Source organism: Fusarium phalaenopsidis, assembly GCF_050370095.1.
Source record: "Fusarium phalaenopsidis strain FUZ10S chromosome Unknown contig_32304, whole genome shotgun sequence".
NCBI classification, from domain to species: domain Eukaryota; kingdom Fungi; phylum Ascomycota; class Sordariomycetes; order Hypocreales; family Nectriaceae; genus Fusarium; species Fusarium phalaenopsidis.
The window spans coordinates 479,191-507,188 of NW_028145404.1; the positions used below are offsets into that span (position 1 = coordinate 479,191).

At 46.4% G+C, this 27,998-nt stretch overlaps 6 protein-coding genes across 6 annotated transcripts; all 6 read right to left on the reverse strand.

Moving 5' to 3' along the window:
• Positions 1-8,343: 8,343 nt before the first annotated feature.
• On the reverse strand, positions 8,344-9,807 carry LRP88_09469 (uncharacterized protein; the record flags this gene model as incomplete). The annotated part of the gene is made up of 1 exon (XM_083245955.1): positions 8,344-9,807. The coding sequence occupies one exon, from the start codon at positions 9,805-9,807 to the stop codon at positions 8,344-8,346; it is 1,464 nt and encodes a 487-aa protein (XP_083097068.1).
• Positions 9,808-10,755: 948 nt separating this feature from the next.
• LRP88_09470 (S-adenosyl-L-methionine-dependent methyltransferase) lies at positions 10,756-11,763 on the reverse strand (the record flags this gene model as incomplete). Its single annotated transcript, XM_083245956.1, has 1 exon — positions 10,756-11,763. One exon carries the CDS (start codon positions 11,761-11,763, stop codon positions 10,756-10,758), a length of 1,008 nt encoding a protein of 335 aa, XP_083097069.1.
• Positions 11,764-12,597: 834 nt separating this feature from the next.
• On the reverse strand, positions 12,598-14,438 carry LRP88_09471 (uncharacterized protein; the record flags this gene model as incomplete). Its single annotated transcript, XM_083245957.1, has 5 exons — positions 12,598-12,892; positions 12,969-12,973; positions 13,053-13,679; positions 13,827-14,297; positions 14,364-14,438. The coding sequence occupies 5 exons, from the start codon at positions 14,436-14,438 to the stop codon at positions 12,598-12,600; spliced, it is 1,473 nt and encodes a 490-aa protein (XP_083097070.1).
• A 1,927-nt stretch (positions 14,439-16,365) lies between these two features.
• On the reverse strand, positions 16,366-17,256 carry LRP88_09472 (lytic polysaccharide monooxygenase; the record flags this gene model as incomplete). The annotated part of the gene is made up of 1 exon (XM_083245958.1): positions 16,366-17,256. One exon carries the CDS (start codon positions 17,254-17,256, stop codon positions 16,366-16,368), a length of 891 nt encoding a protein of 296 aa, XP_083097071.1.
• A 1,647-nt stretch (positions 17,257-18,903) lies between these two features.
• Positions 18,904-22,752, reverse strand: LRP88_09473 (uncharacterized protein; the record flags this gene model as incomplete). The annotated part of the gene is made up of 1 exon (XM_083245959.1): positions 18,904-22,752. One exon carries the CDS (start codon positions 22,750-22,752, stop codon positions 18,904-18,906), a length of 3,849 nt encoding a protein of 1,282 aa, XP_083097072.1.
• Positions 22,753-25,436: 2,684 nt separating this feature from the next.
• LRP88_09474 (amino acid permease/ SLC12A domain-containing protein) lies at positions 25,437-26,984 on the reverse strand (the record flags this gene model as incomplete). Its single annotated transcript, XM_083245960.1, has 1 exon — positions 25,437-26,984. The coding sequence occupies one exon, from the start codon at positions 26,982-26,984 to the stop codon at positions 25,437-25,439; it is 1,548 nt and encodes a 515-aa protein (XP_083097073.1).
• Between the last annotated feature and the right edge of the window lie 1,014 nt (positions 26,985-27,998).

The following is a 27,998-nucleotide window of genomic DNA, read 5'->3' on the forward strand; positions in this document are numbered from 1 at the left end:
GAGTAATAGAAGTAGATCTAGGTCTTATAATAGCTTTAGCTAAGGGCCTATATATATTTAGCGAACTATAGGCTTACTTCCTTTAGGTCCTTAAATCCTACTTTAAGGAGCTTATAATATACTTAATCCTACTTATTTAACTAGTCTTTTACTTTTTTCTTTATTAATAATCTTTTTTAATAAGAGATCGCGAGGGTTTTAATATATTCTTAGCGGGCTTATATCTTATAGTTAAGTAGGTTAATGCCTAGGTATAGCTTTAATAAGGCGTATTACTTATTAATCTCCTTATCTGCGATATAGTATTAATAAAGGTACTTTAAGCTCACGGTCTTATATATTTATTCTTATAGATTATTAATCTTCTTTATAAGGAGCTTATAATCCTTTCTTTTAGATATATATTCCGCGTTTAATATAGTTTAAAGAGGCATATTATTAATATATAGCTCCGTGATATCTATTGCGCGTATACTTGCCGAGTGGTTGCCATTAGCGTTTCTCTTATAGAATCGCTTTATCTATGGCCTCGATGGGGCGACTATAGCTTCATTGAGGCTTAGGCCAAGTCTCTGTGATGCCTCGGGGTTAATATAGTCCCAAAGCTGGGCGCGTTTTGCCTTTGACTTAAACTGATTAGCCCAGAGGGTCTAGTCTTCGGTGGTGCGTAGGTAAATCCTCGCGGAGGATTCGGCGTTTAAAGACATCTTGAGTAATTGATCAATTGATTGATTAGTTGATTGCGCAAGTGGCTAGTATTCTGACTGTTAATTGTTAAATGTAACGATGTGTTTAATTATTATTCTTCTTGTATTCCTCGGCGAAGCCTCGCTAAGGGGAAGGAGTGATTTCTGCGCCTTCCTAATTGAGCCTAGTGTCATCACGTGACACCCTTCAAGGCATGTAGCAGGCTGTCACATTTGACAACTACTTCTCGACGATTTAGCTATTACCTGCGCATTAATATCTATCTGATTAATTGCTTACCTTCCTTCCTCTACTATTATTACCCCTCTCTTTTATAGCTGGGTTCTTTTTGCCCTCTGGCGCTAGCTTAGTATCTTATTTACCTATTAAAGATCTTATACCTTAGCCCTTAATAATATTATCTTATATATAATTGCCTTTATTTCCTTAGAAAGACATTTTAATACCTTAAGAATTAACTCTAGGGAGCTACTTTAATATCTTTTAATTTATCTTTTAAGGTATTTAGACTAAGATTTAGCCTTAAGTACTATCCTTAGGGTCTTTAAAGCCTAAGGGGTTAAGGGCCTGGCCTCCTCCTTAACCGGCGTTGGAGTCTATAGCTATATATTAAGCTTTAAGACTATACTTTCTAGGTTAAGAGGGATAAGTCTAGCCCCTCTAAAAGTAGACCTAATATTTTATTTTGTTATAATAGCTTAATAAGCGGCATAGAAGGCTAGGAAGAACTTAGTCTTAGAAATATAGGTAATAAAGTATTTAATTAGATATTTTATTTCTTAATTATAAGCCTTTTTAAGTAGGCTAAAGTACTTAATATTAAGAGGCTAAAGTAAATAAGATAAATAAGGCGGTATATAAAGTATAATAATCTTATTTTCCTTATAATATCTCTTAAAGTTAATAGAGTAGTAACTTTTATAGCTATTAAGGACTAAAAGATAATAGCAATTATTTAATTACTTAATTATATACTAGTTAAAGTACTTTAGCTACTTGAGACTAGTCTTATTATTAGTCTAGCTATTTTAGGAGGTTATAATAATCTAATCGCCTAGGAGGTTACTTTCTTTATACTAGTTAGTAAGGTAATATTAGCTTATACCTATAATAAATAGCTAAATCGCTTAGCCCTTTATATTAATCGCCTAAATTATTATAATTTATTCCTAGCTTCTAGGCTATATTAATTTTAATTAACTATGCCTTTCTGCGCTAATAATAACTATTCTGCTTATAATTATACCTATAAGAAAGCTAATCTTATTAAAGTTCTAGATATTATTTAATTAGATATTATACTTCGCGATTATATTTGCTATAAGCTAAAACTACTTTTAGATTTCCTCTAGATCTTTATACTTAGCCCTCTAGTAATTATATTTATAAAAAAAACATATCTTTAGCTTTTTTTATTGCCTAACGAAGTTAGAAGCCTAGCGCTTGCCGATAGGTGGTGCGTCGCGGTTGGCAAGTAGTTAATTAGCTATTGCTTTAATAGCACGTAATCACGGGGGAAAACCTCGCGTATCTAGGTCGAGAATAAATTAAACTATGATTTATTCCTCTAGATTAGATAGTCGGCGTGAATTTGGGATAGTATCGCGTTAGGATTAAATGCCTTGCTGGCGGCGATATAGCCGCCGCTTATTAATCTTATATATCCCTATAGCGCTTTAGATGCTTAGTTTTAGGTTATTTTAAAGGGCTTAAAGGGCAAGAAGCGTTTTAGCCTTAGTATTTAGGTCTAATATATTTAGTGGTTAATAATTAATTAATTAAATAAAAAGTTAGGTATAGGAGGAAAAAGTATGGCGCTCGCTTGTCTGCGGCGCTCGCTTATTATATATGTTAATATTATTACTAAGACCTTATTATAATACTTTATTTAATATTATAATATCCCTAGGGGAATTATAATAAATAGAGGGACTTAATTTATAAGCTAAATATAAAAGAGGCTATATAAGCTGCTCTGTATTTAATAGAGGCTATTAATAGCTTAGTACCTTAAGACTAATAGAGCTATAAAGAGGGCTAATTAGGAGGTTAAGAGATATATTTATATCTTTGCTACCTATGCATAGGATAACTAGGATAAACTCCTACCTATAGCAGTAGTGGCTATTAATAACTGTCTAGTAATATCTATAGGACTAAGTTTATTCTTCCTTACGCATAGCTATAACCTAGAACCTATCGAGATTAATAAACAGCTCTGACCAGATGGGAAGTCGCTAGTAGCTTAGGCTAAGTCTATTATCTAAAGACTAAAAGAAGTTACTAAATAGGCGTAGGCTATAATAGCCTTAGCGCAAGAGCAATAAAAGGAAAATATAAATACCTAATAGTAACTATCTAATTAGTTTAAACTAAGAGATAAGATATAGCTATAACTCTATTATATATATTTAGACTAACCCTCTAGGAAGTTTAATTAGCTCTTAGCTAAATATATTATCCTTAAGACTATTAGATTATATACTTACTGCCTTAATACCCCCCTAGGGATTTATAATATATTTTATATTTCTCTCTTATAGCTAGCTATAAATAACTTATTATCTTCCTAGTAGTTTAATAACTATTAGCTACTTATTATATTAATAAATAATAGCGAGGAATATAAAGTTAAGGAGATCTTATAAGTTAAGAAGGTATATAAATAATAAAAAGCCCTAGTAAAATAAATAGGCTATATAAAGCTAATATAAGAACCACTTAATTAGATAGTTAATATAATAGCCTTAGCATGCTATAAGGCTTAGCATAGCAGGATAAAATTTAAACCTCCCCCTAGAAGAGGAGAGGAGGGGGGTATTATAACAGGCTAAGCCCATAGGGGTCTCGGCTTATACTCTTAACTAAGACCTATATAAGCTTAATAGCTAAAAGGGGCTCTTTTTACTTTTCCTTTTTTATTTTTTTTTACTTTCTTTCTTAGCTTTAAGATACTTATTAGAGTTATTTAGCTAGTTATTAATATACTTAGCTAGACTATTATATTAAACTATTAACTCCTTAGGTCTTAAAGACCTTAAAGACTATGCTTAAGGCTTAATCTTAGTTAGATTACCTTAAGAGGCAAGTAAAAAGACATAAAAGTAGCTCCCTAGAGTTAATTCTAAAAGCTATATAGTCTTCTTTTAAGGGAATAAAAATAATTATATATAAGGTTATTTTACTTAAGGCTAATATATATAATAAGCATACATCGCATATAAGTATATATTATACTTTTCCCTCTTATACCTAACTTTTTATTTAATTAATTAATTCTTTAACTATTAAATATATTAGACCTAAATACTAAGGCTAAAACTCTTTTTACTCTTTAAGTACTTTAAAATAACCTAAAACTAAGCATTTAATGCGCTATAAACCTCTATAGGATCTCCGAGCATAGGCTATATCGCTAATAAAATAGCATTTAATCGCGATATAATTAGATCCCTTAATCGCGTTGATTATTTAATCTTAAGGAATAAATTATTATTTACTTTATTCTTAACCTAGACTTATAAGGATTTCCTCCCTAACTATATAATATAAAAGAAATAGCTAATTAATTACTTACTAATTATAATGCGCTACTAATTAATATGTATTAGGCTTATAACTTTATTAGATAATACTTAGAGCTTAAGATATATTTTTTTCGGAAATATAACTATTAAAGAGCTAAGTGCGAAGATCTAGCTATTATTTATAACTAATTTATACTTATAGTAAATATAATCGCGAAGTATAGTATCTAATTAGATAATCTTTATAATATTAATAAGACTAGCTTTATAATAGGTATAATTTAGAGCGGAATAGTTATTATAGGCATAGAAAGGCGTAGAAAGCTAAAATTAGTATAGCCTAGAAACCGAGAATGGATTATAGTTATCTAGGCGATTAATGCGGATAGCTAAGCGATCTCGCCGTTTATTATCAGTGCAGGCTAATATTACCTCGCTAATTAGTACTAAGAAAGTAACCTCCTGGGCGATTAGGCTATTGCGATGACTTAAAATGGCTAGACTGATAACGAGACTGGTCTTGAGTGGCTTAAGTACTTTGATCGGTATATAGCTAAGCGATTAAATAGTCGCTATTATCTTTTAATCCTTAATAGCTATAAAAGTTACTACTTTATTAAATTTAAGAGATATTATAAGGAGAATAAGATTATTAGGCTTTATATATTACCTTATTTATCTTATCTACTTTAGCTACTTAATATTAGGTGCTTTAGTATGCTTAAAAATACTTATAATTAAGAAATAGAGCTTCTAATTAAATGCTTTATAACCTATATTTTAAAGACTGAGTTTTTTCTAGCCTTCTATACCGCATTTTAGGCTATTATAATAAAAAAAAATATTAAGTTAGCCTTTAGAGGAGCTAGGCTTATTCCTCTTAACTTAGAAAATATAGTCTCGAAGCTTAATATATAGCTATGGACTTTAATGTCGCCTAAGGAGGTAGCTAAACTATTAACCCCTTGGGTCTTAAAGACCCTAAAGATTGTGCTTAAGGCTTAATCTTAGTTAGATTACCTTAAGAGGTAAGTAAAAAGGCATAAAAGTAACTCCCTAGAGTTAATTCTAGAAGCTATATAGTCTTCTTTTAAGGGAATAAAGATAGTTATATATAAGGTTACCTTACTTAAGGCTAGGGTTAAAGAACTTAAATAGGTAAATAAGATATTAAGCTGGCGCTAGAGGGCAAAAAGGACCTAATTATAGAAAAGAGAGGTAATAATAATAGAGGAAGGAAGGTAAGTAATTAATTAAATAGATATTAATGCGTAGGTAATAGCTAAATCGTTGAGGAGTAGTAGTTAAGGGAGGTTAATATAACTAGGAGTTTAGTATTATAGTATCTATAATAAGCCTAATTATAATATAAGAATATATTAGGTAGTAATTAAGATATCTAGGGAAGAGTATAATAAGTAATTTTAATTAATAAAATAATTTATAGTATTTTTATTATAATTTCTATTTTAAAGGTATAAGAAAAGTATAATATATACTTATATATAATATATACTTATTATATATATTATTACTATTACTTATAGTATTTTAGCTAATTTAAAGTAAATATAAGTAAATTAATTTAATAGTTTACTAAGGGCAGGGTTATTAATATATAATTTATTTTATATTTTAAGTTACTAGGCTTAGAACTTTTATTAAGTTTTATTAAATTATAAGGGGTCTAAGAGGATTAGTTTCCTCTTTATTAATAATTATTCTAGCGAGGAGCTTTATTAAGGTTTAGGTCTAGCTATATTTAAGGGCTCTAGTGGTTGCGGCGTTAGAGCTAGTATTATAATCACTAACTAGATAGCGCGAATCTAATTCCTTATCTCCTCGCGGTCGGTTTCTTATTTAGCGCGTAGGGCTCGTAGTTCCTCTAATATTTATATTATTATTTATATTATTATCTAGGAGGCTTAGCTAGGGGAGCCCCCGTCTTGGTTAAGAGCTTCTATCGTGGAAGCTGCTTATATCGATCGTTTATATCGATTCGTCTCGTTGGGCAGGGTCAATTAATTAAATACTTATCCCTTTAGGGGATCTTCCATTAATCGCTCCGGTAGCGAGGTCTTAGGGGGGGGAACTTCTACTACTCGTGATTTGCACGAGGTCTTCGCAGGGATACACTCAGCTCGACCGCCACATAGGCAAGAGCCTTCTACTCTTCCGGGCTTAATCACACAGAAAGCCGAGCAGGGACTAGACTAATTGACCTAATTAATTAGTCTTCCTATTAAAGGACGGAGCTTTAGGATAATATAACAGTCCAGCTAAGTATATTAATAACTAGCTGAATGACTCTAATGAGTATCTTAAAGCTAAGGAAGAAAGGAAAAGAAAGTGAAAAAGGAGAAGCGAAAAGAGCCCCTTTTAGCTGTTGAGCTTATGTGGGTCTTGGTCGAGAGTGCAAGCCGAGACCCCCACGGGCTCAGCCTATTATATTTAACTACCTCCTTAGGCGGCGTTAGAGTCCGTAGCTATATATTAAGCTTTAAGACTATACTTTCTGGGTTAAGAGGAATAAGCCTAGCTCCTCTAAAGGCTAATTTAATATTTTTTTTTTATTATAATAGCCTAAAATATAGTATAGAAGGCTAAAAAGAACTTAGTCTTTAAAATATAAGTTATAAAGCATCTAATTAAAAGCTTTATTTCTTAATTATAAGTATTTTTAAGTATGCTAAAGTACTTAATATTAAGTAGCTAAAGTAAATAAGATAAATAAGGTAATATATAAAGCCTAATAATCTTATTTTCCTTATAATATCTCTTAAATTTAATAAAGTAATAACTTTTATAGCTATTAAGAATTAAAAGATAATAATAACTATTTAATTACTTAGCTATATATTAATTAAAGTGCTTAAGTTACTTAAGCCCGGTCTTATTATTAGTCTAGTTATTTTAAGTCATTATAATAGCTTAATTACCTAGGAGGTTACTTTCTTAATACTAGTTAGCGAGGTAATATTAGCCCGCACTAATAATAAATAGCGGGATTACTTAGCTATTTATATTAATTACCTAGATAATTATAATTTATTCTTAGTTTCTAGGCTATATTAATTTTAGCTTTTTATACCTTTTTATATCTATAATAACTATTTTGCTTTAAATTATGCCTATTATAAAGCTAGTCTTATTAATATTATAGATATTATTTAATTAAATATTATATTTTATAATTATATTTATTATAAATATAAACTAATTATAAATAATAATTAAATCTTTATACTTAGCTCTTTAATAATTATATTTCTAAAAAAAATATATCTTAAGGTCTAGGTATTACTTAATAAAGTTTAAAGCCTAATATATGCTAATTAGTAGCGCATCGCGGTTAGTAAGTAATTAATTAGTTATTTCTTTTATACCACGTAGTCAGGGGGGAAATCCTCGTAAGTCTAGGTTAAGAATGAACTAAATAATAATCTATTCCTTAAGATTAGATAATCGACGCGATTAGGGGATCCAATCATGTCGCGATTAAATGTCATTCTGCCGGCGACGTAGCCTATGCTCGGAGATCCTATAGAGGTTTATAGCGTATTAAATGCTTAGTTTTAGGTTATTCTAAAGTACTTAAAGAGTAAAAAGAGTTTTAGCCTTAGTATTTAGGTCTAATATATTTAATAGTTAAAGAATTAATTAATTAAATAAAAAGTTAGGTATAGGAGGGAAAAATGCGATGCATACTTATATATGATGTATGCTTATTATATATGTTACTCTAAATTATCTTATTATTCTATAAAGATTTTAATTAATTTATTTATAATCCTCAAGTGTTAGGTAATCCTCTTGATGTTCCGGCGTTTTGTTTATTTCTTGACCCGTGTGACTATGTCTTTGATGAACAAATGCTACGGCAGTTGAGGTTGCCATGGACGCCGACTTGCAAACAGGAAACTCACTGAGGGGGGTTCCGGGTACAAGAGGCAGTCCAGGTTACCGCAAACGTAGAAAGATGGGGGCCATTGGCAACCGGGAATACAGGTCTGAACAGGATTGGATTGTACCATCTTGGGTATCTCCAGTAGGCCTGCGAATACGAGTCAGTTGATCTATCATCTCCGCTGTTCTGGTCTTTCAACACCTAAGCATCCAACCAAGCCTTCGCAATCCACAAAGCCCTCCACTTCGTATCAACATCAAAATAATGCCTCCACGGGCTCAAAGCAACATGAACAGCATGACACTCCTCACTAAAGGCCACAGGCGCATGCTGATCAACGACATGCCTCTGCCTAAAAGAGTCGAGCGCGATACGCACGTCAAAGTAGACCGCAAACCCAGCGGCTATGGCCATGCAGACAATGATCAGGTACCATATAGTCGGCTTGCCTTTTTCGGTTTGAGAATCTTTGGCGGAGAGACGACGGCGGAGGATGAGCATTGAGATGAGGAGGGTCCATTCCACGATGTGGTAGAGGAAGAGGATGGGGCCGATTGAGGTTTTGTAGTTGAGGCCTGGGTAGTAGCTCTTGAACATCCAGTCTTGAGAGCAGAGTTTAGCTGGAGAGCAGGGCGATGTACCAGGCGCGTTGGCGATTCTATCTTGAAGGCACTGATATCCTGGAGGGACGTGATACCCGAGTCCCCAGCGCATCCAAACGATCATGGCGTAGATAGTTGCACACCATTGAGCAACAATCAACCCTTGACACACCTTCTTGATAGGTCCCGACCATCTCGGTAACTTGGCCAAAGCGCAAGAGTAAGGATGATATTGAAGATCAAAGACGTGACGCCAAGTGACTGTCCACGCAGCAAACGACATGGAGCTCCATTGTGTTGAATCAGCAACAGACGAGAAAAAGGAAATCCACCACCAGAGGAAAGCTCCCACAAAGTCAAATAGGTTGAAGCACCAGTCGAGAGGTCCCAGAGAGGCCAGCGCAGTACATCCGCCAAGCGCTTTGTGTCCGCCCTGGCTGGCCTGCGCGCTCTGCAGGTATCCCTTTAGGGACCAGAGCAAACTGAGGGTAGCAATGTTGAAAGACACCCAGACGGAAAAGTCATTCGGGATATGTGCGGACGGGTATGGTTGTGAGGGGATGACCTTGTAGCCCTTGAAGCACTGCATCGCAGTACACCAGCCATAACTCTCTTTTGGTTGACCCATCTCATAGATCTGAGTAGCCAAGACGTTTCCGAGTCTCGTATCTCTTAACAAGGTCTTGAGAGCCTTGCAATGGATAGGTTTGACACGAACTGAAGAACAGTTTAGGAATGCCGTGTTCTTGTAAAACGGAAACTCAGGGCTATTAGGGGGGTATGTCGGTTCGTCCGAAGTCAACCCATGCGCCATGAGGTATATAGAAGTACATAGAGAAGCGGCCGTGAATGCTAATAGAGTCCATACGACAAGGGACCCGATTCGTATGGCCCTGCTAGAGTGTTGCCAGTCGATGAATCCCTTGGGCCACCTGGGATACCGACACTCTGTGTGTTGGTGGCTTGGATCATGGTACTCTGAAGTGTAGGTATTGGCGTAGTTTTCTGAAGGACGAGGCTCTTGGAATTCGTGTAGCAGCGAGGCGCTGCTTGGGTTGGCCATGTCTTATGGGTTTGGCGCCGTCGTGGTGTGGAGAGGTCCAAGTGGATGTGCCTCAACAGTTGTAGTTTCGTGAATTGATCTCGATCACTCGATATAGGCTTGTAACTAGTTTGACAAAAGAGTTGAGTTAAAGTATATTTGAAGAAGTCGCTTCAATTTAGCCTGCACCTTCAAAATAGAGCCAAAGGAAGGCCACTTCTTGAAACCCGTCGTCCGTCTGGGGTCATCTACACGAAAATCCCAGCTCCGAACACTTTCGGACGCCATCAAACACACAATCCCACAGCTGAAAGAAAAGAAAACATGGCTTGCAGGCTTACGCAGTGGAGCGTAATTAACGGCGTGCGTTGGTTCGATCAGGCTGAGGTTTTTGAGGCTATCATTGGACAATAATTCAAGATCTGCTCGCCCGCTAGGCACCAAGATGCAATCTTGGGCGCTAGATCCATGGTTTGAGGGGAAGGAAATGGATCTTTAGTAATTCAGCCTTGGCGGGACGTTTGGGAGAGGCAATTTCCAAGTGTCGACTTGAGGCTGAAAGAGGGCATTCTTGATGACGATTGCAGGTTGATGCTTGTCAAAGGAATCATTAGCTGCATCATGGGCTACGTACGTGTACATGTCCTAGATGATCAAGATGCAAATACCAAGCCGGAAGGACGGCAAGAAGAGCCTCACACAGCAGGGGACGCGCAGTATACATCAACAGCCCGAAAGATCAATGTGTCCATGCCAGATGTTTCAATCCTAGCCTCTAACAAGATCTTTGACATTAAGCCTAGTGCTGTTCGTCAACGCCCAGCTAAACACCAAACAATCATCTACACGCCTAACTGTTCATCAAACCCATGGACCATCTCTCAGGCCGTCTCCCCCTCAAGAGGCTTCCGTCCCCAAACAATGGTCCTATACAAGTCAGCAATCCCATCTCCCTTTCTTCAGGAATACTCACAATTGACACCACCCAAAGTTACTCTTCTTCCTCATCTCAGCCCTAAACTTGGTAACAAGCACAAGAACCTCTTCTCTCTGCCATCCCAGTACCTGCGTCAACATGAACAGCCCAAACCCCTCGACGCTCTCATCGAGCGCAAGCTGTAACAAGAGCCCAGCCTGTTGAAGCTTGGGGTCTTTGGGCCATCCGTGGATGGGACATTTGACCTTCTTCTCCGCAATGTCGATGAACCCTGCGGAGGCGAGGTTGTCTCTCATGGTGTGTCCTTGGGCGACGGCGAATGAACGACCCATCTTTTTGCCGCCTTCGTAGAAGAGTTCAGCCCAGCGATTGAAGATGTGATCCTCAGGAAACTCGACGTGATCCGACTCAATCTTGACGTCCATCTCTAGATCCTGAATCCAACCGCCGGGCTTGAGATGGTTAAACGCCTTCCTGTAGAGGACCTCCCAGTCAGGGATGCTCCCATACAGGGCGCGAATGTGCACAAAATCAAAGTGCTCCAGCGGCCACGTCCAATCGAGCAGACAATCCTCAATGACAAACTCAACATTGGGAGGCACCCACGTCGGCTGGATAGGACTCAGATCCGTCCCAATGACCTCTGTCTCTGGAAACTGATCCCCAAAGTCGATAGCCCAAATCCCAGTTCCTGTTCCAACATCAAGAACCCTGCCAGGATGATCACCAATGGGCGCAAAAAGCAACTTGTCGTCGAGCGTCATGAGCAAGCCATTGTGAATCATGTCCAGACCCTTATTCTGCTGCTCGTCGTTAGGCGCCCAGTACTCAGTCGTCTGAATATTCTCATAAGTCCTCCCGTGAAGCTTGCGATAGTTGAGAATGCTGCTCGAGACCGAAGTGGTAGAGGACGCCAAGCTGCCCTCGACTGCAGAGTCAGCATCGTCAAACTCGACATGCGGATCAGCCTCGATCCTAGAGGGAGAGTCAGGACCGGACGATGACTTGGGGGAACTTCCAGGCGAGTTGTTTCGAGACATGACTATGTTCCAAGCGACATTGGCAAAGAGGAGAAGCAGAATTGATCGCAGGCGCCGCCGCAGCCGTGTTCGTGGCTTGCCGGACGGCACATCATATCCCCGCAGCGGAATCCCTGCCAAGAAAATGACAGAGAGCGTTCCATTGTTGGTCCATTCATTGATGAATCAGCGAGTCGACGTGCAGAACTGTTGGTCGCGACTCTGCTGCTGATGGTCTCTGTGCTTTGATTTCCGTGGATAGAATCTCGTCGACGTAGGGCTGAGTCTTGATTGTGGAGAGAAGCTTTGGACTAGACTGAGTCGCCGTTTCTTGGTCGCGTTTACCTACGAGATATCGGGGTCTTAAAAAGTCGGCGGAGAGTTCCATTTTACTCGGAACAAGCAGAGAAGGGCGTGAGAAGACGGGTAGATCTGTGCTGGTGAGTGCGTTCTTCCAACGGCTCCAGTCAACGACTTCCAATCGCCCCTTGATGGCTTCAATTGCCCCTTCTCAGTGCACCCAGACATCCTTTGTCTCAGACAAGGCGGTGATCAATAGATCCTCTCAGCCCAACGTCTTCACCCTTCTTGTGTGACGTTGCAATCTCAATCTACACCCCTGTATCTCGAGAAGCACAGCATCTACAGCGCAGCCTGTGTAGCATATGAATCACCATATAACTGCCGACCACGCTGCCCTCGGGCAAAATCGCGGCTCATGGTCGACAGCATCACACTGGAGTAGCAAGGTAACATCAATGTTTTGTAACGAAAACATAAGAAAAGGCCATTAACAGCAAACGCCAGCCATCCATCCACCTCAGGGTATCAACGCCGCATCCCGAATCGTCCAGTTCACTCGATACGTCTCTCTTCAGATTCAATCCGCTCATACTTTGTCGTCTCGTAGTTTGTCGTCCAGTGCAGTCTCCGCGAGAAGAAGCGTCCGAGGAACAAGCCCATGCTCACAACACAGCCCACAATCATAAGGATGCCAAACTTATTGCTAATCATGGGCTCAGTCTCGGGCCACACGCTCGCGATGCTGCTGGGCATGAGCACAGGCTGTCCATTCTGCATGTCAATCACAAACGTGGACCCCATGATGGCGCCGTTCTTGTCGAGTGCCGCAGCGCCCATGTACCGATAACTAGTCCGGTTCCCTAAGAAGATCTGCGTCTCGAAGCCCGTCTTGTTAGCTAGAGCAACGAGATTGTCAAATCCACTGAGTCTGTTTGCGTAGGGCGATGCAAGCTAGTCCAGGTCAGCACAGTGAAACACTCGGTAAAGGACCAGATAAGTAGACTTACTACGGCCCACGAGGCAATGTCGGTGGCACCGTTCCACGACAGGTAGACCGTGGCATTCTCCGTCGTCCTATGAGGGGCGTCGACGGCAGCGCTGGGGAGCCACGACGGACGGCCCGTCCAGTTGCCCTTGTGGGCGCGGTACGCAAACATGTCGGCTTGGAATCCCTCGCCTAGTTTTCCTCGTTGGACGCTCATGACGACGGTGCCGTTGGGTGCGTATTCGACAAAGCTTGGAGTATATCCCCATCCAACAATTACGTTGCCACTCTCAAGCGTCTGCATGCCTCCCATCGCTCCAGAGTCGATGCCTGATGGGTGATAGTACTCGTGCACCACACGCACCGTCATGTCGGTGGTGTTGATCGCCAGATGCAAACCGCGAGATCTGCAAGGTCCATCACAGTAACCGGTATGCTCTCCGTGATTGTCAAACATGGTGATGTGGCTCTGGTTCTTGTAGAACCTGGCATCGTGCTGCCAGCCAAAGTTGGTCGCCCTACCTCCACTCAAGTCCCTGAACTGGTTGCGACGACCTCCCAGAATCCAAATGGGATGCCCATTCGTACCGTCGATGAGTGCAATAGTCGAAGTGTGACGGCTAGAAATGAGATAGTTGCCGTCCTCCGTCTTCTCGACCGAGTTGATGTGGAAAAAGTCGAATCCTGAGCCTTCCTTAACGCCGAAGCCTTCCGTATACCGTGCATGCGTGTCCTCAAGACTAAAGTACTGAGACGCAGCCCACTGGAACAGAATCTTGTTGGTGACGGGGTCAACCTCTTGGAAGCCGCTGTCCATGAGCATGGCGTCGGCCTGTCCTCCCATGATGGTGCAGTCGTAGGGGATGGTCCAGTAGGCGGAAAAGATGATGGTGCCGTTGGACGTGAGCTGAACCTCGTGCATATCAGCGAGGGCACCACCAAGACCCTGCGCAGTGACGTTGAAGACGAGGTTGTAGTTCTCATCGTAGACAAGACCGTAGCCATTCGCATGGCCTCGGTTGTGGACACCCTCCCAAAACACCAGATGCCGACTGCCGTTGAACATCTGAACATTGGAGCAATAAGAGTTGTCGTAATGCTGGTCAGCATACACAAGGCTAAAGTCCCTAGCATCGAGAATCATGGGACCCGCCCTCATCTGGCCATAAACTGTTCCAAGAAAGATGTACGGTGCTTCATCAAGGCCATGACGATTGAGTGAATTGATGTTGAGAATGGGAGCGACGATATCGGAGGAGCGGAAAGTCTGGTGGGCAAATCCATTAGACGCCTCTGCGAGTGTCGTAAACTCGTTGGCCTGGTTGTAAAGGACCAAGTCAGCCAGCGACGGCCTAGCCAGGGCAAGAACAGAAGCCAGAGCGCCGACAGCGCGTCTGAAGGATGCCATTATGTTGCTTTAGCATATACCGAATAAGAAATATTAGAAGGCGAAAGCAAGAGTAGGGAGTAATTCTAGGTATCAAGTAGAAGAGCAGCAGTAGGAGTCGGGTCGAATGATAGGCCGTGAGACGTCAAGTATCGGAGCAGACAGATTTTAGGATACGCAAAAAGCGGGTGTAAGAAGTGTCCAAGGCCTCACAAGTGCGATGTCGGAGGCGACGGTAACGAAGCAAAGCAAACTTGAAGAGAAAGGAACGATCGATGGTTGATGGTCACGCAGCGTGAAGCCGCACCCAGGAGAAGAAAAAGAATGGATGAGAGAAAGAAGGTGATTTTGAGTAGGGATGTTTTTGTTTAAAAATGAGGGGCGTCTAGATTGATATATACACAAACAGTAAAAAACAACCTGGTTCTTCTCCCTCCTGGAACGCGCGGAGGGTGGATGTAGGAGGAGGAGCGCTCGAGGGCCCGTGAAGTTGCACGTATCGATTCCATTGGCAGGCCGCTTTAGTCCGCCACCACATTTACTCTATTTCCGTGAATAAACTTGCCTACAGAGGTAAAAGCAGCGTCATACCAAGCCGGGTTTGGTCCCGTAAAACTCGAGGTTGACGCAAGCCCCGGACATGGGTTCGGGCGACCGCCCGGAGCGAAAGTCAATGGCGATCGACTTAGCGTGGAGCGATACTCTACACCAAAGGAACAAGTATATTAGGGGCTCACTATGAGATGGTATTTCTTGTACAAGTTAGAATACACTCGACGGTGTGCTCCAAACGTCAAATATCCATCTCGGACCTCACGGATTCATCCTCTCCCCGGTATTCAACATCATCCCTCCCACGATCAAACACCAAGACATCTCTCCAGTGGAACCTGACCATCAGACGACAGACACAAAGAAACCCCCGAGGACTCCCCAGGCCTGTCCTCTGAGCCTTTGAAGGCGACGATCAAGGGCCCACTAACCACATGAAACGCGTGTCCTGGCACGACCGACTCCCGAAGAGAATGATTTCTACCAGTTCAAATCGATGAATCAACGGTATGTGGGAGAGGAATATTCGGGATGCGGGTGAGACCGTCTAGGATTACGCGGCTAAGCATAAGCTCCCGCAGAGACGCCTTTAAACGTTGATCCACAATTGATTCTACTTTTATATCCAGAGACTCAGCTAGCTGATAGCCAAAACGGAACAAAGCTTAGGACGATTATGTTTGGTTTACGTACCTAGACGATAATCAACCTCATCTACAACTGACAATCCCCCTGAGTCCTCACATACAAGGATCACCGTGATATGTAGAGTGTGAGTCTCTCCTTACAGGGACCTTAATTCAGAATCCCCTGACAATCTTTACTTCCGGCCCCGCCGATTGCCGAGAGCTTCGGATGCCGGAGGTCCGATAGCCCGGGTCCGTGCCGTAAGGTTTCTCATGGCGGGATCACGACGATCACTTCAACTACATCTTGAGATCGTATACATATTTACGAAGATACGGGATCGATTCAAACCTGGGGTATAACAAATTTACTCATTTACTCATAATCCGCTTAACTCTCCGGCTGTACAATTCTACAAACTCAGCGAGACTACCGCTGTAGCAGAGAGTGCCAATAAGACCTACATACGCATGATTCAAGGCAGCAAACTGAGCTACGAATAATCATTCATTAATAGCCTTCAACTTCAATGATTTATTCGGAGGAAGTATTACTGTCATTATGAAAGAGAACAAAGTCACAAAGCATTCACATCACTGACAGTGCACAGAAGTGTTCCTCAAATATATCACAATTGATGACCCCCACAGGAGGCTACCTAGAAGAAATATCTACAACAGAATCTCTCTCTCCTCTTCTCCAAGCCCATCATACAGACAGGTCACCTCGAAAAATTGACAACGATGCCACGATGCTGAGCAGACGGAGTTTAGTAGTCCTCGTCGTACTCCTCATCAGCGGGGCACTCCTCGTCGTCAGCGGGCTCCTCATCGACAGGCTCCTCGTCCTCGGCGGGGCACTCCTCATCATCGTCGGCAGGCTCCTCATCGTCGATGGGCTCCTCGTCATCAGCAGGGCACTCCTCATCGTCATCAACGGGCTCCTCGGCACCGGTGTCGGGAGCAGCAGTGGCAGCGGGGGCCTCGGAGGAAGCGCTCACGGCCTGGACGAGAGTGGTAGCGGCAGGGGCCTGAGTAGCAGCGGGGGTGGAAGCAGCAGGGGCAGAGGGGGAAGAGCCGCTGTTGCCAGAGCCAGAACCGGAGCCACCGACGACAAAGTCGATGCAGGACTCGTAGGTCTGGTCGATATCGGGAGCGTCCCAGAACCACTGGAGAACGCAGTCGCCAGCAGTGGTGCAGTCACCACCAAGGCTGTCGGGGAGGGTAACGCTGAAGGCGGTGTTGTTGGCATCAAGACCAGCGTTGGAAGCATAGTTGGAGAACTCGATCAGGGGCTCGCCAATGACGGTGTTGGAGCTGGTCTTGACAACGGAAACGTTGGCGTAACCAGTGTGAGGAGCGGCAATGTTGACGTCAAAGTCAATCTCCTGACCCAGGGAGTAAGTCTGGACGTTCTCGGTGTTGTCCTCCTGCTGGAAGCCCTTGCACAGCCACAGGTTGCACTTGGCGGGGTCGGCGCCGGTGCCGACGACCTGGAAGATGCCCTGGACGTTGCCGTTGATGTCGGCGCTCTGCTGGTAGAAGGGCTGCTCGCCGCAGGCAGCCTTGAAGGCATCACCGGGCTTGCGGGGAGGGGGAGAGCGGACGAAGCCGTGGGCGGCGACGAGGGGGATGAGGGTGAGAGCAGCGGCGTACTTCATTTTGGCGGTTTTGTTGAGTATTGTGATATAATAAAGAAGTCTCTTGGACCAGATGTTTGTGTGTTTAATGAGTGATTGGTTGTGAATAAAGGCTCAAGAGCACGAAGCAAATGTTGAGTATTGTTGTAAATGAACGGCCGTCAAGGCTCGAAACGAAAGGTATGGGAATGAAAGGATGTACAAAAACGTACAAGAAAACACAAAAAAATGAATGGATAATCTGGTCCTTCGAGGTCCTTGGAGAGAGAGGCTGAGGAAAGTCGAGACAGAGAGAGGGCATCGTCGAGTTGATATACGGCCGTCCTGCCGGGGGACGGTTCCTGCATCTGGCCTCCATCTCCGCTTCCAGGGGAGAGAGGAAGTGAGCAGGGACGTCTACCCCCCGGTCCTTGGGGACCAGGAACCGAGGCCGGTGGCGGCAATGGAGGCCGGGGGTTTGGCAGGTCTGGATGGACAAGCGCCGGCCGAGAGTGGAGGAGCTCAATGCAGTCAATTGCAGTCAAGCTTAACAGGGCAGCTATCAATGATCACCAGCTGCTCAATTGTCTTGTTGCAACTCAAAAATCGTCCAAACAAGTCCTCTACAGACCAAACTGTTTGCATAAACACATCAGCTCACACCACGTTTCGTTTACCGTCTCATCGGCATTAACAATTCACCATGCCCATAACTTGTGTCAAGTTCATCTTTGATCACCCCATGAACACCGCCAAGATGCAAACCCACCGACTCACCGGAAATCCTAACACGGACCCTTGTCGCGGCGCGTTTGGAGCCAGCGCAAGGGGCACACAGGCGATTGGTGGAACATCGACATGCAGCGTTTGAGCCTCAACTTGTGGCCGCCGCCCAGGGGAAGGAAATCTTGGTCAATTTTGTTCCGCGCTGGAAATCCTCGGTCGAAAATCCTCAGTTGAGATTCGCTTAGATTCGACAAGAGGAAATACCGGAACAGCGTTGAAGAGCGGTGATGCCTTCAACTACCACAACCTCACCATTCTTCTCTTTTACTTCAATCAAATTCAGAAACATCAATCAACACTATAAACAAATCATCCCCTCTCTTAATTGAAACTCAATCTCCAAACGTCCATCCCCAATGCCCTCTTCCCTCTTCCCCTCCTCCAAACCCCTGTCAACCAGTGGATCCTCCATCTGCCAGATAAACGTTTTCTAAGCCATGGAAAAACTATGCCCATCTTTCAACGCGAAACGAGACACAGATGCCCTTGTTTCAGGCTGGCCCTGGAACATCCCCGCCGTCGTCCAAGGGATATTTTTCGTCCGTAGATCCTTGACAAGGGGGGAATCTTTATTCCATGGGCGCTAAACTCTAGGCGAGCGGTCTCTCTCTACGCGAGCAAAGATTTCACCTGAGGCGAGGATTTTACAGTAAGAATTCAATTTCTTATTCAGCTTCGAAAAGGGGTATAGGTTTACTTATAGTATCTCCGCCGAGCGTGTTGAGACGCCCAGACCCAAAAGCCCCTGCCATTCCATCCATTCTTGTATCCAACGCCCGTTGAGTCGCTAAGCTACATCATCATGATCCGATCATATCGAGAAAGGAAAAATAAGAACACAAATCCCTGATGCAGGAGGAAATCTAGATACATAGATGAAAAAGAAAAGATTAATTAACCCGCTTAGATAGGCTCATCCCGAGGCTCGATGAGAACCTCGTTGACTGCCACATGAGGTGGCTGGCACACAGCGTACACGATCGAGCTCGCAACCTCCTCGGGCTCCAGCACCTTGGCGCCCGAGGGCTCACCGTACTTCTTGAGCGCCTCCTGGTCCGTCGACATGCCCAGGAGGTCCGTCGCCACGTTTCCGGGCTGGATCGACGTCACCCGGAGGCCGGAGCCCGCTGTCTCGAGTCGCAGAGCCTGCAGAGTCGCCTCGACAAAGAACTTGCTGGCAGAGTAGACGCCCAGGCCGGGGAACACCTTGCGGCCGGCATCCGACGAGATGGCCACGATGTGGCCGCTGCCGCGGGAGAGCATGCCAGGCACCGTAGACGACAGGCAGTGCAGCAAACCCTTGCAGTTGACATCGACGGTGCGCTCCCACTCGTCCGTCTGGTTGTTGGCCATCATGGTAAAGTACATGACACCCGCGCAGCTGACAAGGATGTCGACAGGGCCCAGCTTCTCGCTCGCCTCCTTCATCAGGGACTCCACCTGGGCCTTGTCTGTCACGTCCGTCTTGTGGAGCAGCACCTTGCCTCCGTGCACAGCAATCTTCTTCTTGACGCCTTCGAGGGCCTCGGTGCGTCGAGCTGCCAGGGCGACATGCGCACCCTCCTTGGCGAGGCCAGCAGCGACAGCGGCACCGATGCCAGAAGAAGCACCCGTCACGACAGCAACCTTTCCGGCCAGACGACCCTTGTTTGCCTTCTTGGCCACGCCGTTGACCTGCACGCGTTTAGGAGGACGAGGCAACCAACCTCGCGCGTAGAAGTGGCGGGTATAGATCTCCAAGAGACCGTCGTCAATCTTGGGTCTAAAGACCTCGTACTTGTCTAGGGTTGGTTGTGTCTTGCCATCCTTGAGCACGATGACAGACTTGAGAACCTCTACGTTGGGCATACCACCGCGGAGAATATCAACGGTGAAGGGATCGTCTCCTCCCTTCCTGTCGCCTCGCTTCTCATGCCAGAGAGCAACCCATTCGTCCCATGGGAGAGGCTCTGTGGGGTAGCCAATCTTAGCCAGAGAGTCAAATACGTCCTTGGAGGCCACGGGAGCAGGATCACCCAGATGGTACAGAGTCTGGTCTTCATCATCCGTGTGGTTGGCGAGGGTGACAATGGCTTTGCTAACAAAGTCCACAGGCGTCATCTCTAGGAACCATCCATCGACATCCGGCGCACGGCCGAGCTGCAATGACTCGACCAAGATGGCGTTCATCAGATCCCAAGCATTCGTCGAACCAGAATGGCTGTGACCGGTAATGGTACCAGGTCGATACACTCGAACAGGAATACCTCGGCGGCCGGCCTCGTAGACGAGCCTCTCAGCAACCCACTTGGTCTGACCATAGCCATCCAAAAGCTTGGTCGGGACATCGTCAATATCAATGACAACATCCTCAGACCAGCCCTCAGTGGAAGGGGGGAGAACACCGTTGGTGGAAACGTGATGAACAGTCGCTCCACTGCGGCCTGCGAGTCGCAGAATCTCCCTCGTACCTCCCACATTGGCATTCCTCAGAGCAGCATAGGGATACACCAAGTTGACGGTGGCGGCAGCGTGCACAATGACTTGCACACGAGTCGCCAACTCGTCAAAGGCCTCAGGCGAGAGACCAAAACGCTTCCTAGCGAGTGTCCCTGGCAAGATCTCCATGCGCTCCAACAGGTAATCCTCCCACACGCCCAGGTCGATCAAGTTCTTTCGGATTCGGGCCATACCAGCCGGTGCACAGTCCTCTACAGGTTCGGGGAATCGCACAAGACAGATGATGTGAGCATCGGTAGAGTCGACCAAGGTCTTGAGAAGGAAGGCTCCAAGGTATCCAGTGACACCAGTCAAAAGAATAGTGTCAGCGTCCTTGAGGGCACGCATCGGGGTACCATTCGACTGGATCTCTTCAGGCAGGGCTGAATCTGCGCGGAGAACAGCCGGCAGATCAGCCTGCACAGCAGCGGTATGTCCATCTCGAGCCGCCTTGACTGCCGAGAGATGTCCTTCCAGAGTGGGGTTTCCAGCCAAAGGTGCAAGAGGAACAGGGAATCCAAAGGTCCTGGTAAGTCGGCTCGCAAGGTCAGCGAGAGCCAGGGAGTGACCACCCAGGTCGAAAAAGTCGTGCTTTGGTGTGATAGCATTAGCGGGCATGTTGAGAGATGCTGCCCAGAGCATGATGATGGTCTCCATCTTGATCTTGATGTTGTGCTCCTTCTTCGGGGGAGCCTTGGGTGACCGCGGAGATGGCGGCGGAGGCAGAGCCTTGAGATCAGTCTTGCCAGAAACTCCATGTGTAGGAAGTTCGTCGAGCTCAACCCAGACAGGGGGAATCATGTAGTGAGCAAGGTGGTCTGAAAGAGCACGTCGAGCCACCGGACTGTATCCATACTCATCAATGATGGGAATGGTTCGATCTCTGGGCTCGCCCTGTTCGCGGACGATGTATGCCACAATCTGCCTCTCCAAACCCTCACCGTGGGCAATGACTGCACAATCACGAACAGCCAAGTGTTTTCGGATAGCGCTCTCAACGGCGCCAGGCTGGACGGTGTAGCCACGGGTCTTGATCATACCTCCAACTCGGCCTGTGATCTCCAAAAGTCCGCTAGGAAGCAACCTCGCAAGATCACCGGTTCTGTACATGCGCGCATCCTTCTCAGGGTCGAAAGGATCCGACTGGAACGCCTTGGCGGTGGTCTCGGGTAGGTTGAGATATCCTCTTGCCAGGAGGTCACCGCCCACGTACAGCTCACCACTTACACCGGGACCAACTCTGTTGCCGGCCTCATCAAGGATGTAAGTGTGTTCAGGGTCGGTGAGAGGACCGACAGGACATACTCTTGTGTCATAGTCGATAAATGTCTTGATGTCACCCACTGCAGTCTCGTGGGTTTCGCTAGCGCTGTAGACGTTAAGAAGACGGGCGTTGGGGAGAGCGTCAACGGCGCGGCGCACAAGGTCGGTGGTAACAACCTCGCCATTGAGCCACAACGAGCGAAGGTGAGGAAGACGCTCGCCAAGCTTGGGGTGTCGAGAAAGAACAGTGGCCAAAAGTGTCGGTGTCATGAGGGTATCGGTGATGCGCCACGAAGAGAGAAGCTCAACAAGAGCAACGGGATCATAGCTGGCGTGGTCGGGGATAGCGACAGTGGTGGCACCCCGCAGAAGAGGCCGCAGCATCTCCCAGATGAAAAAGACGTTGCAAGCTACCCTGTCACCGGGCTTGAGGTCGCTGACGCCGAATCGCAGGTCGTATGAGCGGATGGCGGCTCTGTGGGGGTTCATGATACCCTTGGGCTGTCCAGTGGTACCAGAAGAGTATGAGACAAAGGCGAGCCTCTCGACGTCGTCTTCCTCGGGCAACGGACGTCTCTCGTCCAATTGAGGTGTAATATCTCCCCTAGCCTCCTTGTCGGGGTGGTCGACAATAATGACGGGAACATCAGACTTGATGTGGCTGGCGTGCTCGACCTGAGTCAAGATGACAGTTGGCTTTGCATCCTCAATGACATCTCGCAAAAGACCTGGAGGATATGCCACCTCAAGGACGAGAAAAGCACCACCAGCGCGGAGAGCAGCGACAGATGCAATCACGTAATCGGCACTCCGTCCCATAAGGACACCGACGAGGTCATCGCGACCAACACCGTGGTTGCGCAGCCGCTCAGCCAGAGCCCACGTCTCCCTGTCGAGCTCGGCATAGGTGAGCGATCTCTTCTCATCCTCAAGAGCCACAGCATCAGGCGTGGCAGCCGCCTGCTGCTCAAACAGAGCAGCCAAGTCCTTGTTGATGTCGATAATGGTCATGATAAAGGGCTAGACTTGGGGGGTATCAAGAGGGAGCAAGACAGAAATGTGAAGGGGCCTCGGGTAGTTGTATCTTTTAGAAGCGGTGGGTGGGTCACGCGACCAATCTGCAAGGCGTTACTCCAAAAAAGATGTCGGTGACGGGGACCGGTAAACTAATGCTTGGATCCGATCCCAACAATTAATTGCGGACAGGCGGAGGCTTCCGGTAATACGAGAAAGGGTCCCAGGTTCGGGTCTGCCAGTGTGTAGACACCACGTGGAATTGAGCGAGTACGGAGGGTTTCTGGTCAAGATGTCACGTCTCAAACGGTTCCCATTGCTTGAAACGGATCGTGGAGAGCTTCTCGCGGGGTCAATGGCGGGATAGAGGCTTCTTTTGACTCCAAGATCCGAGTTTTATCTCGTCCCCACAAATGGGAAGAAGAGACGGCGATGATAATGTCCAAGTGGGGGATTATGTCTCCAGATTCCCGTTCAACTTGCTCCCACAACCAATGCTTTATAAACGCAGGACTTGCCACGACCAGAGACTGGTCAACCACAGCTGCTGTGAGCAAGGCCACATTCATCAAGGCCAATTATGCATCCATCAGGGCAATGTTGGATTGGCAAAGCCCCCACGTCGGGAATTGGCGGTTGGTGATTGGGTTGCAGCTGAGCCGCCACCAGAAACCATACCGCTAGACCTAGGTCCCGATCAGGTTTAGCTGCCCGCCAGTTTTTCGAGGGGGAGGGGATCGGCTCCATCGTGTCCCTGGAGAAGGTGGTAGCACGTTTGGGGGGTGGAGAGGGACCTTTGTGGTTGTTTCTGTGCAGTCGAGGTGATAATTCTGGTCATTTTGTAAGGGGGAATTATAGCAAGAATTCCAGAGTACCAAATATTTAAGAAATATCTTCAGACAACGCCAATGCCAAGTCAAAAGCCCTCCCGTTCATGGCTGATCCGTCAGTGAAACAGCCTCCCAACCAGACGGCTGGGCCACTTTCACGTGCTTTAAAGCCATTCTTGTCTCAGGACGCTATCCCCCTTGCGTCCCTAGCGTTAATTGCAGGGCACCAATCGGAAGCTCCCGATGCCAGGGTTGAATAAGCGCTTTTCCCAGTTCAGCTTCTCCTAGTTGTAGGGTAAGTCGTAAACTCCCCGTGTACATCGGCTTCAAGTCCCGATCATGGTGTTCAAGAATGACATCCACGCCAAGGAGAATCATCCGTTCATGAGAATGAGTCTGAAGCATGTCTGTGCGGAATAGCTCAATGTCATTGACAAAACAGTTGCGCGGGGGCTTGGTCACGAGAACTTCTTGATTCGCCCTCGCGAGCTGAGTTGACGTACAACTTGCCTGCCCCGGATGACCAGTGCCACGTACAGACTCGTCGAGACCTTGACATCCGCGGGATGTCGATTGCGTGATTAACTTTCTTTCAATTCGGGATACTTCTCACGCGAGGAGGTGACAACCTTCGGATCTCGCAAGGCGCGTTCCAAGGATCAACCCATCGTGTAATGAATGCCCCCATTCCTCTTTGCGCTGACCGAGACGCAACACGCGTCGATACCGCTTCAATCAGCAAATTGCCAACTCATCACCCCCCAAAAACTGTGAAACCAAGGTCACGGAACCAAATTGCATCATCATTCCCTTGATCCTCCATCATATCGATAGGCCCCGACGACCCGAAGGGCATGGGGGTCGGCCCATCGCCACCACACGTCGCCCATTACCACATTGATCGCCCTGCATGCGCCCTGCATGACGGTCGGGGAGAATGGACAGACATTGGGTGGTGTGCCCGGCGAATCAGTGGACGTGCAAAGAGCTTGTTTTATCCGGATTGCGTCCCTGAATTGCCTTGGCTGAGGGTTACCCGAATAGGAAGATGATGTGAGACCACCTTGGGTTCGTGAGGTGAGTATCGTGAATGAAGCTTCGGGGAGTTCAGTTTGTTTCCAACTGACGGCATGTTTTTAATGTTAATGGCATGGAAGCAATCAATTTGATAATAAATATCTTGTTGTCTTACGACCATGCTCTGAGCTCGTGAATTCCTTCCTAAAAAAATAGCCGTGGATGGAGCCTATGGATCCAGCATCATGCGAAGCATCGGGATCTCTTGCTGAATTCAAACCAAATAAAATATAATAAACAGCCCGACCCCCCCAGGGCCATTTCCCAACAAATTACTCCCCCCAAGCGACATTCCTCAAGTGACATGATGCTTCATCCTGCAGTTGTGCATTGGATGGCCTGCCAAAGCCGCGAGATGGTGAGGCATTGATGCCATGATGCACATGTGAGTACAATCACAACCACGCCGAATTGCATGAATCTAACAATGGATGACTTTGCAGACCCGATGCGATGTTGCAGCCTTGAGCCGAGGGTACAGTCCTTCTAGTGAAGGTTGTGTGCCCTTGGCAACATGACATTGCCGAGTGGCGACCTGTTATGGAAACCGAAGAACACATCTTTATATACGGTCGTCGCATCGAATGCTATCCATATTCACGAATGCCACATGAAGCCATGTTGGTCATACTTCCCACTATTTCGTGGACCACTCAAGACAAATCACGCGAAACCAAACAAGATCGCCAACGATATCATCACGTCTTATTACAACATTACATCAGTACGCCAAAAACATTAAACTTTTTTCCCGCCCTATACTCCAAAAGCACCTCAAATATCCGATCGTCCCTTGCTAAGATCAACTTCAGCAAGAGGCACAACCTTGGTCCGACGAATAATCTTGTGTCCGAGGTAGGCCACGAAGAATAGCATCAGGCTGACATAGTTGGAGAAGAAGTCGCCAGTGTTCCACTCGATGAAGACGGTGAAGCCGCAGGTGAGGGTGATGAGGGCGACAAAGAAGGCGCCATAGTATGACAGGTAGGGTTGGAAGGGAGCGTGGTAGGGCAGCTCGGAGCGGGGGATGCCCTGCACGCGCATCACCTTCTGGAACCGGATGTGGCAGACGTTGATGAGGACCCAGGTGATGAAGCACGACGTGGCGCTGATGTTGAGCAGCCAGTTGAAGACGGTCTCACCACTGGATGAGAGGTTGATGAAACCGAGCAGACCCAGGACAGAGCAGGAAGCGACGGCAAAGTAGGGGGTACCGAACTTGTTGGTGCGCTTCATGAAGGCGGGGGCAAGGCCGTCCTCAGCCAGAGCCACCATGATACGGCTGCTCGAGTAGACGTTGGAGTTGGCAGCCGAGAGGACAGCTGTCAGGAGGACGGCGTTGATGATGTCAGGAAGAACACTCACGCCAGCACGAATGGCCACAATGACGAGAGGCGAGGCAGAGGCATCGGTAGCACCACTGTCGAGAGCTGGGTCGTTGGAGGGCACGTTGATGCCGACAAAGAAGACGGTGGCCATGAACAGGCCAAAGATGCCCCAGAAGGTCCAGCGGATGGCCTCAGGGATGGCCTTGCGAGGGTTTGCCGTCTCACCAGCACCGACACCAACGAGCTCAGTCCCCTGGTAACTGAATCCGGCAGTGACGAGGACAGCCCAGAAACCAACGAAGCGACCAGTAGGACCCTCGATATCCATGTAAGTGTTGAAGGGGCCGGGGTTCTTCCAGTAAGTGAAGCCAAGATAACCCTCCTTACCCACACCAGCATTGATGCAGATGGAGAAGATGATGAAGCCGATAATGGTAATAACCTTGATCATAGAGAACCACATCTCCACCTCACCGAACCAGCGGATAGGGAGGAAGTTGAGAGCGGTAAAGATGAACCAGAAGACGGCGATCCAGATGCCAATGCTGAGGCTGCTGTCCCAATACTGGATGATCATTCCGGCGGCGGTAAGTTCAAGGGCGAATGTGATGGACCAACTAAACCAGTAGATCCAACCCATAGCGAAGCCGATGCTGGGGTCGACAAAGCGAGCAGCGTACGAGGTGAAGGAACCGGCAATAGGGATATACGAAGCCATCTCGCCCAAGCTGACCATGACAGCATAGACAACCGAACCCATGAACAAGAAAGCGATGAGGAGAGAGACGGGACCAGCCTTGGCGAGGGCAGGACCGACACCGAGGAAGAGACCAGTTCCAATGGTACCACCGATGGCGATGAACTGAAGGTGACGAGAGTTCATGCCACGGTCAAGACCGCTCTCACCAGCCTCGACATCCTCTCGAGTGGGAGAGACCTTCTTCTCGTTGCTCGCCCGAGGCGACTTTTCGTCTGACGATGACTCGAGGAGCATGGTTGCTGTTTTCGGAAGGGTGCTATGGCTCTAACAAGGCCGATGATTAACAAACAGGAGAAACAGGGGGTTGGTTCTCGATCTGCGACCGTTGACAATAGGTAGTCAGCCGAGGCAAGGCTTGACGAGATGGACGTGGAGGAGGCGAAATGACGAGGTTGTCCGAGATATGCTCAAAGGACAGAGCCGGAAAGGCAAACCACAGCTGAGGAAGACGAGACGGAACAGAGCATGGAGGGAGCAGAAGCAAGCACCAAGTGGGCTGGAGAGACGGTTGTTATGTAAAAAAATATGAGAGGACCTCTCAACGCTTGGTTAACCCATCTCGGGGCCAGGGCTCCATCCATCATGGGCCCATTGCGCAAAATTCTTCTCCACGGGTGATGGGGAATGGGAATGGATGGGAGGGTGGCCCAAGAGTTTTCCATGGTTCGCCCCCGTCTGTCTCGAAGGAGTCCAAAAATGCTCATCATGATGGCCCGGCGCCGGCGACTCGTTTCCTCTAGAGGAGAGGTGCACCTCAGTCCCCTGTCACCTATCCCCTGTTTTCCGTCCCTTCTTCATCTCGAACTGGGATGATCAAGGCGTGGGATGTCGATGCTAGAGAGCTTGTGTGGAGATGTCCGAGGGGCAAAAGACCCCAAGATGGGGAGAGATGTTGGAAGGGCGCATCCGTAGGGTGTGTTGGACATGGCGAGATTTCCCAGGAAGAGAGAGGTTTTTCTGATGCGTCTACTTCTCCCGAGCCGCGCTAGAAAAATCCAAGGGGACCAGGGGTGGTAGCTAACTTAGGTCGCGGTAGTGGCACGGCTTGGCCGCTCCCAAGGTGAGGCTCAGCGCATGATGCGACCAATCGGCCTGAGCCGCCGTGGCCAAAAGGAAAGATTTTGCAGTGGGTGGAGTGTTGTTTTGGAACGCCACTTCGATCACTGCCATGCGAACTGGCTTCGGTGGTTTGTTCCATGCAGCTTCTGCGAAAAAAACATTTCAATGGATGTCGATTTCTTCCTTCTA